The sequence below is a fragment of the Opisthocomus hoazin genome, chromosome 17 (genome assembly GCF_030867145.1).
Source record: "Opisthocomus hoazin isolate bOpiHoa1 chromosome 17, bOpiHoa1.hap1, whole genome shotgun sequence".
In the NCBI taxonomy this organism is placed as follows: Eukaryota; Metazoa; Chordata; class Aves; order Opisthocomiformes; family Opisthocomidae; genus Opisthocomus; species Opisthocomus hoazin.
The window spans coordinates 4,792,368-4,804,068 of NC_134430.1; the positions used below are offsets into that span (position 1 = coordinate 4,792,368).

General features: G+C 68.3%; 1 protein-coding gene across 3 annotated transcripts; it reads right to left on the bottom strand.

Moving 5' to 3' along the window:
- On the bottom strand, positions 1-11,477 carry FGR (FGR proto-oncogene, Src family tyrosine kinase). 3 transcript variants are annotated; one of them, XM_075437922.1, is made up of 13 exons: positions 11,362-11,477; positions 6,553-6,613; positions 6,046-6,298; positions 5,843-5,945; positions 5,486-5,584; positions 5,211-5,314; positions 4,991-5,140; positions 4,384-4,548; positions 2,757-2,936; positions 2,520-2,596; positions 2,286-2,439; positions 1,113-1,244; positions 1-862 (listed from the first exon to the last, which is right to left on the bottom strand). In XM_075437922.1, the coding sequence occupies exons 3-13, from the start codon at positions 6,284-6,286 to the stop codon at positions 654-656; spliced, it is 1,614 nt and encodes a 537-aa protein (XP_075294037.1). In that variant the 5' UTR covers positions 6,287-6,298; positions 6,553-6,613; positions 11,362-11,477; the 3' UTR covers positions 1-653. The 3 variants fall into 3 exon arrangements, with proteins under 3 accessions (XP_075294037.1, XP_075294038.1, XP_075294039.1); XM_075437923.1 differs by lacking the exon at positions 4,384-4,548 and adding an exon at positions 3,856-4,011 and having other exon boundaries at positions 11,362-11,474; XM_075437924.1 differs by lacking the exon at positions 4,384-4,548 and having other exon boundaries at positions 11,362-11,471.
- Between the last annotated feature and the right edge of the window lie 224 nt (positions 11,478-11,701).

The following is an 11,701-nucleotide window of genomic DNA, read 5'->3' on the forward strand; positions in this document are numbered from 1 at the left end:
GGGACCCCCCAGGAGCCCTTGTTCCCCCCCCAGTGCAAGCAGAGGTTTATGGCTTTCAGGATTTGGAGAGGAGATAAAAGGGGGGGGGCAAGGAGACCCCCCCCAAACACAGGGATTCCTGGGGGTGAGCTGGCTGCTGGGGTGAGGGGTGGAAAATCTTATAAATTAATGATGCTTTAAAGGGGGGGCTTGAGGTGACCTTCCCCGGGTCAGCGCCAGGTTTTGGGGGGCTGAACCCCCCCCAGGTGTGCAGAGCTGAGCTGGGGGAGAGGAGACTGGCATGGGGAGGCCCCCCCCTGCCCCGAGGCCTCTGCTGCTGTGGGGCTAGGGGTGGCTGGTGGGGCACGAGGGGGTACCCCACCTTTCTCCCCCCAGCCAAAGCACTTCTCAGGTTCAGAGCTGGGTGTGAAGGCAACGAGAGAGGGGCCGGGGCGGGGTGAGGGGCGCTGGGGCCGGGGGGGGCACAGCTTTGCCCCCTCTCTGAGTCCAAAATCCTTGTGCAAAATCCCCTGTCCTCCCCAGGGCATCCCGAGCACCCCCCAGCAGGCGTTGGGGGGGGGGACAGGCAAAGGGAGCAACACCCCCCCCTACAAAAAGGGGGGGATTCGCCCCGAAGCCACCCCAGAGCCCGGGTGGGGGGTGCCAGCGCCGGGTCACTGGTTGTCCCCCGGCTGGTACTGGGGCTCGGTGGCCGTGAAGTAGTCCTCGAGGAAGGACTGGAGGTACTCGAAGGTGGGACGTTCCTCGGGGTCCCGCTTCCAGCACTGCACCATCACCTCGTGCAGGGACGTGGGGCAGTTGCCCGGGCACTGCATGCGGTACCCCCGCTCCACCTGCTCCAGCACCTCCCGGTTGTTCATCCCTGCGTGACAAAGACCCCCCCGCTCAATGACCGGCACCCCCGAGGGACGAGCCAGCGGGGAAACTGAGGCACGCCAAGGGACGTGGCGGCATTGGTTTGGATTGGGAGCTCAGCTTAGCGCTGGTCTCTCCGATGGGGAAACTGAGGCACGGGGTAAGCCTTGCTGCTGGCAGTGCTAGCGGAGGGTCAGCCCCTGCCCTGCCTGCACCCCACTGCCCAGCCCACCCCGAGGGTGCCCGCTGCCCTGTACCTGGGTAGGGCACCCGGCCCTTGGTCACCAGCTCGGTCAGGAGGATGCCGAAGGACCAGACGTCCGACTTGATGGTGAACTTCCCGAAGAGCGCGGCCTCCGGCGCCGTCCACTTGATGGGGAACTTGGCACCTGCAAGAGGGGGGACAGGTAAGGGCACCCCCGCTGCACCCGGGGTACCCCACATCTGGGGCCCCCAGCACTGGGAACACCCTGCACCTGGGGCATCTTGCACCAGAGGCACCCTGCACCTGAGCACCCTGTACCCAGGGTGTCCTGCACCCAGGGGACCCTGCACTGGGAGGCTCCTGCACCAGGACACCATGCACCAGGGGTGCCCCACTCATGGGGATACCCAGCTCCAGGGGCACTCAACACCTAGGGCACCCTGCACTGGGAGCACCTCACACCTGGAGTACCCATCAACCGGGGTACCCCCATCACCCTGCATCCCCATACCCTGGGGTACCCAGCACCCGGGGCACCCAGCACCCAGGGGCCCCCATCACCCAGGGCCCCCATACCCTGGGGTACCCAGCACCCGGGGCACCCAGCACCCAGGGGCCCCCATCACCCAGGGCCCCCATACCCTGGGGTACCCATCACCTGGGGTACCCATCACCTGGGGCACCCAGGGCCCCCATCACCCAGGATACCCATACCCAGGGGTACCCAGCACCGGGGGCACCCATCACCCTGGATACCCATACCCTGGGGTACCCAACACTCGGGATACCCAGCACCCAGGATATCCATACCCTGGGGTACCCAGCACCTGGGGCACCCATCACCCTGCATCCCCATACCCTGGGGTACCCAGCACCTGGGGCACCCATCACCCTGCATCCCCATACCCTGGGGTACCCAGCACCCAGGGCCCCCATCACCCTGGATACCCATAACCTGGGTCACCCATCACCCAGGGACCCCATCACCCAGGATACCCATACCCTGGGGTACCCATCACCCAGGGCACCCAGTACCCAGGATTCCCATACCCTGTTGTACACAGCACCCAGGGCCCCCATACCCTGGGGCACCCATCACCCAGGGCCCCCAGCACCCAGGACACCCAGCACTGGGGGTGACCACCCCCAGGCCCGGGGGGGTGACGCAGCACAGCGGGGACAGGGGCAGCGGTCCCCACAGCAGCGGGGCACCACGCCGGCTCACCCTGCCGTGCCGTGTACTCGTCATCCTCGATGAGGCGAGCGAGGCCGAAGTCAGCGATCTTGCAGACCAGGTTGTCCCCCACCAGGATGTTGGCAGCGCGGAGGTCCCGGTGGATGTAGTTCATCCGCTCGATGTAGGCCATGCCCGCTGCGATCTGGGTGGGGGGAAGCAGTGAGAACCCCCCCGATTCACCCCGTGGGGGGCACCCCCACCCCGCACCAGCCTCCCCGGTACCTGGGCAGCCATGTCCACCAGCTGGGGCAGCTTCAGGTAGCGGCCGTCCCCGTCCTTCAGGAAATCCAGCAAGCTGCCTGCGGGCAGAGGGTACCGGTCAAAGCGCCCAAAAACCAGCTGTGCCCACCCAAGGGTGCCCTCCCCTGCAAGCCCCCAGCCCTGGCACCAGCTCCCTTGCAGATGAGCCGAGGAAGGAAAAACTGGGGGTTTCCCCCGCGGGCGATGCCCCCCGCTCACCCTGGCTCATGAACTCGGTGACGATGTAGATGGGCTCCTCCGACACCACGGCGTAGAGCTGCACCAGCTTGTCGTGCCGCAGCCGCTTCATGATCTGAGCCTCCTCCAGGAAGGCCTCGGGTGACATGGTGCCCGGCTTCAGCGTCTTCACCGCCACCTTCGTGGTGCCGTTCCACGTGCCTGGGCCGGGGGACACGGCGTCACCGCGAGCCCCGGCGACGGCCGGCCATGGCAGGGCCGGGAGGGAGGCGGGGGTGGATGATGGATGGGGGGCCATGGATGATGGAGAGGGGATGTGGATGATGGATGGGGGGACATGGATGATGGAGAGGGGACGCGGATGAAGGAGAGAGGACGTGGATGATGGAAGGGGGGCAGTGGATGATGGAGAGGGGGCCGTGGATGATAGAAGGGGGGCAGTGGATGATGGAGGGGGGCCATGGATGATAGAAGGGGGGCAGTGGATGATGGAGGGGGGCCATGGATGATGGAGGGGGGGCCATGGATGATGGAGGGGGAGCAGTGGATGATGGAGAGGGGACATGGATGATGGAGAGGGGGCCATGGATGATGGAGAGGGGATGTGGATGATGGAAGGGGGGCAGTGGATGATGGAGGGGGGCCGTGGATGATGGAGAGGGGGCCATGGATGATGGAGGGGGGGCCGTGGATGATGGAGGGGGGGATGTGGATGAAGGAGAGGGGACATGGATGATGGAAGGGGGGACGTGGATGATGGAGAGGGGCTGTGGATGATGGAGGGGTGCATGGGTGCATGCTTGCATGGATGGATGGAGGGATGCATGGATGGAGAAGCAAGGAAATCAGGGCAGGGCAAGGAAGGGGCGTGATGCCACCACCCCCCACCCAGGACAAGGAGACCCCCTCGCCCCATGGCATGGGGACAAGGCACCCGGGAGCTCATCTCCTAATACCAACCTCACCCCATTCCCCACCCCTCCACGGGGGAGCCCGTGCCACGCTGCCATCGCTCCCGCAGCAGCGGGTACCACCGGGCACCCCGTGATGCTGCCGGGACTGCGCCGGCCTGCTCGTGCCCCCCGGCTGCCCCCCGCCCGGCCGGCTGGGCCAGCCTTACCCATCCACACGTCTCCGAAACATCCCATGCCAAGTTTCTTGTCCAGGCTGATGGACTCCCGCACTATCTCCCAGGCGTCCTTAGCTAATCCCAGGGTCTGGGGCTTCATAGCGGGGCACGCGCGGGTTAGCAGATGGCACAACCCGTCGTTATACTCTGTGGGGGGTGGGGAGGGAGGGGAGGAGGAGGAGGAGGGAGGGAGGGGGTGCGATGGGATGAATGCAGCATGCACGCCGAGCGGTGGGAGCTCGGGGCGTCGGAGGAAGAGGATGACGAAGAGAGGACCCCCCGGCCTGGCCTTGTCTCCTGTTTGCGGTCCCATTAGAAATGGGGGGGCTGCTCGCCCACGCAGGGATGCCACGGGGCACCCTGGGCTACCCGGTGTGACCCCAGAGCAGGGCACAGGGCAAACTGGTGTGGCTCAGCCTGTCCCACCAGGCAGGACCCCTTCTCTGGGGGGATGCCAGGCCTGGGGGTGCCCCCGTCGCCCCCCCCTCCACTCGCCCCAGCTTGCCCGCCGGGCCCTACCCATCCACACTTCCCCGAACTGCCCGTTGCCCAGCTTCTTGAGGAGCTGGAGGGACTCGCGGGGGATCTCCCACACGTCTTTGGTTTTGACCGAGAGGTCGGCCAGCTTGGGCGTTCCCTTCTGGCACGGCACGGCCAGGCGGCAGCACAGCCCGGCCGCCCGCTCTGCGGCACCGGGGAGGGGGGGACACAGGCGTCAGACCCCCACCAGCCCTTTGCCCCCCGCCACTACCCTGCGCTCCTGCGTGGTCCTGCCACCCAACATGCAGATGCATTAGTTGGGTGCGTCCCCCTCCGCCTCCCCCAGGGACGGCCCCGCACCCCCTCAGGCTGGGCCAGACCCCCAGTCCCCCCGGCTGTGCCCAGGGAGGGGCTGATGCCCACCCAGACCCCGGGACTATTCACCTGCTCCAGAGAGGCCGGGTGCTCCCCACACCCAGGACACAGAGAACCCCCTCAGGGTCCCCCTAATGCCACCACCAGAACAACCTCCTCCTTCTCCAGTCAAACCCAGTTAGCCCAGCTGCCTGTCTCGTGCCAAAGGGGTCTCCTGGGCTTTCCCCACCCCTCCCCATCCCCCCCCCACAAGTCCCCCATCCCACCCTACCTATATAGTGCTGCACCAGCTGCTGGACGGTGTCAAACTGGGCGCGGGTGGTGATGTAGTAGCCCCCGTTGTCCAGTTTCCGAATCTTATAGTGCTTGACGTGGTCCCCCTTGGCCTCGTCCCAGTCCCGGATGGAGAGGGAGTAGGCACCTACACGGGGGCACGGGTCAGGGAGGGCCGCGGGGCGCAGCCCCCCGTGTCCCTGTCCCTGTCCCCGTACCCTTCGTCGTCTCGCTCTCCCGGATGAGGAAGGTGCCCCTGCAGTTGCCGTGGCAGAGGAGCTGCCGCTCCGCGTCCTTGCGCCCGATTTTCCCGAAGTACCACCTGCGCGGGGCCGGGCTCAGCGCCGGGACGGGGGGGAACCCACGGGGACCCCGCGCCACGGCCCCTTCCCAGCACCCCGGCACTGCCGGGGCTCGCCAGCGGTGCCAGGACACCCAGGCTCGAGGCAGACGGGGTCGGGGTCCCCCTCCATCCCTGTCCCCCCCTACTCACTCTTCTGCCTGGATCGAGTCCACGGGGGCCACGTAGTTGCTGGGGATGTAGCCCGTGGTGCCCGAGCTCAGCGACCTGGCCTCCCACCAGTCACCCTCCCTGGGGAAAGAGGAGCGGAGAGTGAGGAGGAGGGACAGACAGATGGACCTGGCCGCCCTGCACCTCCCCCCGCTGCACACAGCACCCCCAGACCCTGCTCGGAAGGCACCCACGCCTGGGTCTCTGCTGAGACCGCCCAACTCGTGACACACGTGGCCCTGGTTCTCTTTGTATCCAGCCTGGGTGCTGAGCGGGCACCCACGGCGTGGGTGGTGGGGGGGGTGGGCTGGGGGTGGCAGGGGGTCCGGGGGGGCTCACGTGTTGTTGATGATGTGGAATTTCTCCCCTTTTTGGAAGGTCAGGTCGTCCTCCGTCCTGGCCTCGTAGTCATACAGGGCGATGAAGAGCGTCACGCCCCCGCCTGTGGCAAGGGAGGGGACCGCGGTGACCCCCCCGGGTCCCCCCCGGTGCTGCGAGGGTGCAGCCGGACCCCCCCATCCCCCCCCCATCCCCCAGCTGACCTGTGATGCCCCCGCTCCGCATCTGCAGCGTGTTGGAGGCGAAGACCCCCGGCCCCGCGAAGGACGGAGCCGAGGCCACCGCCGCGCCGTGGAAGTTGTTGAAGTCGGGGATGCGGGTGAAGACGGCGCCCGGCTGCGTGGGGTCGGGGTCGTACTGGGAGGCGGGGGGTGGGGGGGCACCCACCTCGCCCCCCGCCTGCCCTTTGCCGGACCCCTTCTCTTTGCAGTGCACACAGCCCATCCTGGGCACGGCCTGCGGGACAGAGGGGCCGTGACCCCCGCGCCCCCCCGGCAGGGCACACACGGCCCCCTGCCCACTCCAGTCCCAGGGGGTCCTGCCACCCCCCAGCACAGCAAGATGGGCGCCTGGGCTGTGACACGGGGACAGCGGGGTCCCAACGGGCACTGCCACCGGCAGGGACAGGCTGCGAGGGGGGCTGTGCTGCACCCCGCGTGTCCCCCTCCCCGGCACCCACGGGTGCTCCTGTTCGCAGTCACCCCACTCACTGCGACGGCTCCTCGGGTCACTTCAGCTGCTCCATGTCACCTCGGGGAGGAGAAGAGACACCTGGGGACACGGGGAGGGCATCAGGCGGGGGGCAAGAACCCCAGTCGGGCTGCAACACCCCTGAACGGGCTGCAACACCCCAGCACGGGCTGAAACACCCCTATATGGACTGCAACACCCCTGAACGGGCTGCAACACCCCTGAACGGGCTGAAACACCCTGCATGGGCTGCAACACCCCTATATAGACTGCAACACCCCTGCATGGGCTGCAACATCTCTATACAGGCTGCAACACCCCTTCATCAGCTAAAATACCCCCAAATGGGATGCGACACCTCTGCACAAGTTGCAACACCCCTGCAGGAGTTAAACCCCCCGCTGCACGGGCTGCAACATCTCTGCATGGACTCCAACAGCCCTGCATGGGCTAAAACACCCCCCTTGCATGGGCCAAAACACCCTGCATGGGCTGCAACACCCCTGTATGGACTGCAACAACCCCCTGCACGGGCTGCAACACCCTGCATGGGCTTAAACACCCCTACATAGATTGCAACAACTCTGCATGGGCTGAAACACCCCTGCACAGGTTGCAACACCCCTTTGTGAGTTAATCCATCCCTGCATGGGCTGCAACACCCCTGCATGGATTGCCGCAACTCTGCCTGGACTGCAATCCCCCTGCATGAGCTCAGACACCTCTGCACGGGCTGCAACACCCCTATATGGACTGCAACACCCCTGCATGGGCTGCAACACCCCCCTGCATGGGCTGCAACACCCCCTTATATGGGCTGCAACACCCCTATACGGGCTGCAACACTCCTTCATCAGCTAAAACACCCCTGAATGGGATGCAACACCCCTGCATGGATTGCCACAGCTCTGCCTGGACTGCAATCCCCCTGCATGAGCTCAGACACCCCTGTGCAGGCTGCAACACCCCTGCACGGGCTGCAACACCCCTGCATGGGCTGCAACCACATCCTTGCGTGGCTTTTTTCCCCCGCTGCGTCCTCAACAAACTGGTCACCTCCCTCCCAGGGCAGACGCGGCCCCTGGCTGCCCCAAGGCTGGAGGGAGCCGGGCTGGGGGGGAAGCAGCGCTCAAAGCGTCCCCGTCCCCGTTCTGGGCAGGGGAACTGGTGTCACGGGGGAGGAAGGGCCCCGCTCGCCTCGCTGCGGTCAGGGCTGCGCTTTTCCGGCCGGGGCCACGCTCGGCTGCGAAGGTGTCACGGAGGAGGAGGAGGAAATCGGACCTTTCCCGCCACGGCTGCAAGGAGACATTTCTGTCCCCAGCCCTGTCACCTCCCCTGGGTGCTGGCCACCCGCTTGCACCAGTCTGCCCAGTTTGAACCGGGCAGAGCTTTCCGGTGCAGGGCTCTACAGCGATGCGGCAGAGCTTGCCCCGTCGCCAGCCCGGGAGCGGAGGGACAGTGCCGAGAAGCCAAGCTTCACCCGGCAGCCACGTCCTGTCCCCCGCGCGCCGCAGAGCGGGAGGAGACGGAGGGTTTGGGGCGGATGAGATGTTTCAGGCGGGTTTCCCCCCGTCACGGTCTTCGATTCACTTTCCTCTCGCTCGGCGGCGAAGGGGAAAGGGCCCGGCTCCCCCTCTTCCACCTTCGCTTTTGACACCGGCAGTGTGGCAAGGCCGCGGGCGTTGCAGACGGGGCAGCGTTGCCAAACCCGAGAGGGTTCTCCTGCTCGAGGGTTTTATTTTTTGCTGACAAGAAGCGGCTATTTTAGCTGACGAACGTCCCCAGCTGTCGCAAACCCTGTCCCCTCCGGGCGGGAATCACCCGCCCTTGTTGCCGGCGTCGTGCTCCGAAAGTTCCCATTTTGCCGAATTTCAGTGCCGCGGCGCTGGCAGGGATCGGGCAAGGAGCACCTTCCAGGCAGGAGCAAGCCCGGCACATCGCCGCGAAGGATTTTTTACTGCCGTGCCCAGCTGCCGCCCGGCAGCGTTGCACCCGCGCTTCGCCTTCTCTGGGCACCCACAAAACCCCCCGAGCCGACCCCTGCCACCTCCCAGCCGGGCACCAAAACTGGCGCCTGGCCCTGGCTCTGCCGAACAGGAGCTGCTTGGAGCCCGGGAGCAGATGGCAACCGAGCCCTTCCCGCCCCGGCTCCACCGGCACCGGTCCTGGCCGAGCTGCCAGCTCCCGCCCCGCGCTGAGACCCAGCCAACTCATCACCCCCGCCTCGCCGGGCACGGCTGGGTGGGATGCGGCCACGTCCCCGGCCGCCCGTCCATCTGCTCCCCGGCCCCCCCGGACACGGGGCGGCTTAGCCCCATCCCCAGCTCCGAGCCGGGGCACCACGTCCCGGTGCGCACCGATGTCACCCCGCGTGTCACCCCCGGTGCCGAGGCACCTCGTGGGGATCACCCCCATCCCCTGCCTCCATTCCTCTGCAGAATAACGGCAATGGAGGGGTCAGGCTCCGGGGCGGGGGGGACGCAGCCGCACGGATACTGGGGGGCTACTGGGAACGTCAGGCGCCCAGTGCCTTGGGGACAAGCCAGGGTGGCATTTGGCAGGCTGAGGGGGGGTCCCCAGCACCCAGACATGCCGCGGCTCCCCGGGGAGCGGGCGGGTGGCAGAGGGGGGGCAGCTGCCGGAGGAGCCCGGCCGGCACCTACGCAGCCATAGGAGGAAGCAGCAGGAGCACAGCATGGGGGGAGGAGGAGGAGGAGGAAGAGGATGGTGCCGCTGCCACCAAGGGGAACCTCGGGGCTGGCAGGATCCCAGGCCTCGGGGACGGTGGCAGCGGGGGGGGGCTGGGCAGGGATAACAGCGGGGCTGCGCAGTGGCTGCAGCCCCTTGGGTAACCTGTGCCCCCCCCATGCCTCGTCCCACCCCTCTCGCCCTGCACCCCCCCGTCCTGCGTGCGTGGCCCTGCACCCCGGTGGCTCTCGCTGCGGGAAGAGGAACCGAGAGCGCTGCAGAGCCCAGCCCGGAGCCTGCCCAGGCTCCTCCATCACCCCGCGGCACCCCCCATCACCTCCCTGGTCCCGGGGGGGGGAAACTGAGGCACGACGCAGCTGCAGCGCGGAGGGAGAAGGTGCCTCATTTTAGGTGGCTCGTCAGGACACACGACCCCGAGCCGTGTCCCCAGTCCATGCCCAGGAGCCCCTCAGACCTCGGGAGGGGACAAGAGGACATGTCCTGCCTCTCTGTCGCCTGCTCCTCGGCCCAGCGTGGTGGCAGATGGTGTCCCTGCCCCCTCCCCACTGCCCCCAGCCCTGCGACCCGGAGCCAGAGCCCCAGGGTAGAGCCCTGCTCCTGCTCCAGTCCCCCCAGTTCACCCAGTGCCTGGCGAGTCCCCTCCAGCTCCCAGTGGAGCACGGCAGCCCCTGGCCTGGCTCGGCCCCGGTGGGAGCAGGTTCCCCACGGATGGGGGTGCGAGGGGGGGCAAGGAGGGTCCTGCCGCAGCCGGAGCGACCCTCGCCACGAGCAGACAGCTCCGGACCGCCGCGAGACGCAGGGACACGGGCACAGGCGGCGGGACGGGACGGGACACTCCGTCGAGAACACGCGGACGGGGCCGAAAGCTGCGAGAGGAACCCCTCGAGGTTCCCGACAGGGCGTCCCACCCGGGCTGGGGGGCACGCGGGGGGCTGGCAGCGCCGGCTGTGCCCGTCGGCAGCGCGGCGGTGGCACGGTGCTGACCCCGGGCACTCTCCGGCAATGGTGCCCACGAAGCGGCCGGGCGATCCCTTCCCCTGCCCGCCCGTGAGCGGGCTGGGGGGCAAAGGGGACCCCCAAATCCGCCGTGCTCCGGCTGGGCACGGCCAACGCTCGGCTGGCATCACCCCTGTGCCAGCCCCAGGAGGTGGCAAGGCGCTGCCCCCCCCCCAACACCATCCGGGCGCAGAAGAGGAAAGCATCGCCATCCCCCCCCCCCAAAAAGCCATCTGTCCCCACAAACCCACCCACCAGCGAGCAGGCCCACCCCAGGCGGGGGTCCCCTCGCCCCAGGAGGAGATGCCCAGGGCGGAGGGAGCTCCCACCCCCCCACCACACCCCCCCCAGTCCTCCCAGTCCCCCCGCTGGCTGGGAAAGCAGGATTTCCGCTGGAAGAAGAGCAATTCCCGGATCCGAGGGGCTGCAGGGGCGGAGGGAGGGGGCCGGCCAGGGCTCCAAACACAATGTCCCGGGAGGAGCGGGGTGGGGGGGGCAGGAAGCGACGAATTCCTGTCCCTCCTCGGGACACACCAAGGAGCGGGGAGCTGCAGGGAGCGGGGGGGAGCCCGACCCCCGACCCTCCCCCCCCCCGAGCTGCCCCCCGCATCCCTCCGGTGAGCGGGACTGGCCACGCCGTGGGCACCGGGGGGAGCAGCCGTGTGTGCCCCCCGCTCCCCCGGTGTCCCCCGGGGTGCCGTGACCTGTCCCCTCCCCCGGGATCGGGTCCGGAGCGGGTGAAGACGCCGGTTTTGTCTCCCCCCCCCCCCCCCCCCCCAATTAGTGCCGGGGGTCGGGGGGCGAGCGAGAGCCCCCAGCCCCCCCCGCTGAGCTGCTGCTCCCCCCGAGGCTGGGGAGGCCGGGGGTCTCCTGGTCCCCTCCCCAGGCTCATTGCAGAGGCCGGGGGGGGAAGGGGAGGCAGGGATAGGGAGCCCACCGTCCCACGGCTCAGCGCCCCGTCCCACCCCGCACCCACACATCGGGAGGGGGGGACACACAACTCAGCACCCCCCCTCCAGCACACAGCAAGGGGATTGAGAGCCGCCCCCACACCCCCCATTGCAGGGGGCAGAGCCCCCCTCGCCCCCCAACACCCCACTCAGCCCCGTGCACCCCCCTCCTACCTTCAGCCCTCCTGCTCCGGCTCGCACGGACCCCCCCGCCGCTCCCGCAGGCCGGGGTACCCCCGCAGCCCCCCCCCACCCCCCCGAGCCCCCCCCCTCCCGGGCTCCGGGCTGTCGGGGCCAGGCGGGCGGTGCGGGGAGAGCGGCCGTGCCCGGGTTTCCCGGCTCTCGCCGAGCTCCGAGCAAGAGCTTCCCCTCCCCTCGCCCCCCCCTTTCCCCCCCCCTTCCCCCCCCCCCCCCTCCCGGCAATGGGTCATTGGACCAAGGCAGCCCGGCCGCCGGCTCGCCCCCGGGGTGGCCTGGGGAGGGGGGGACATGGGCTGGCATGGATGGATGGATG

Bases quoted from the DNA above. Each gene is read 5' to 3' on its own strand.
- FGR (XM_075437922.1), bottom strand. From the start codon at position 6,286: ATGGGCTGTGTGCACTGCAAAGAGAAGGGGTCCGGCAAAGGGCAGGCG. The intron at 5,946-6,045 runs GTCAGCTGGGGG...CCCTTGCCACAG, and splicing joins GCGGAGCGGGGGCATCACAG to GCGGGGGCGTGACGCTCTTC. The intron at 2,937-4,383 runs GTAGGGCCCGGC...CCCCCGGCCCAG, and splicing joins GTTCGGGGAAGTGTGGATGG to GCACGTGGAACGGCACCACG.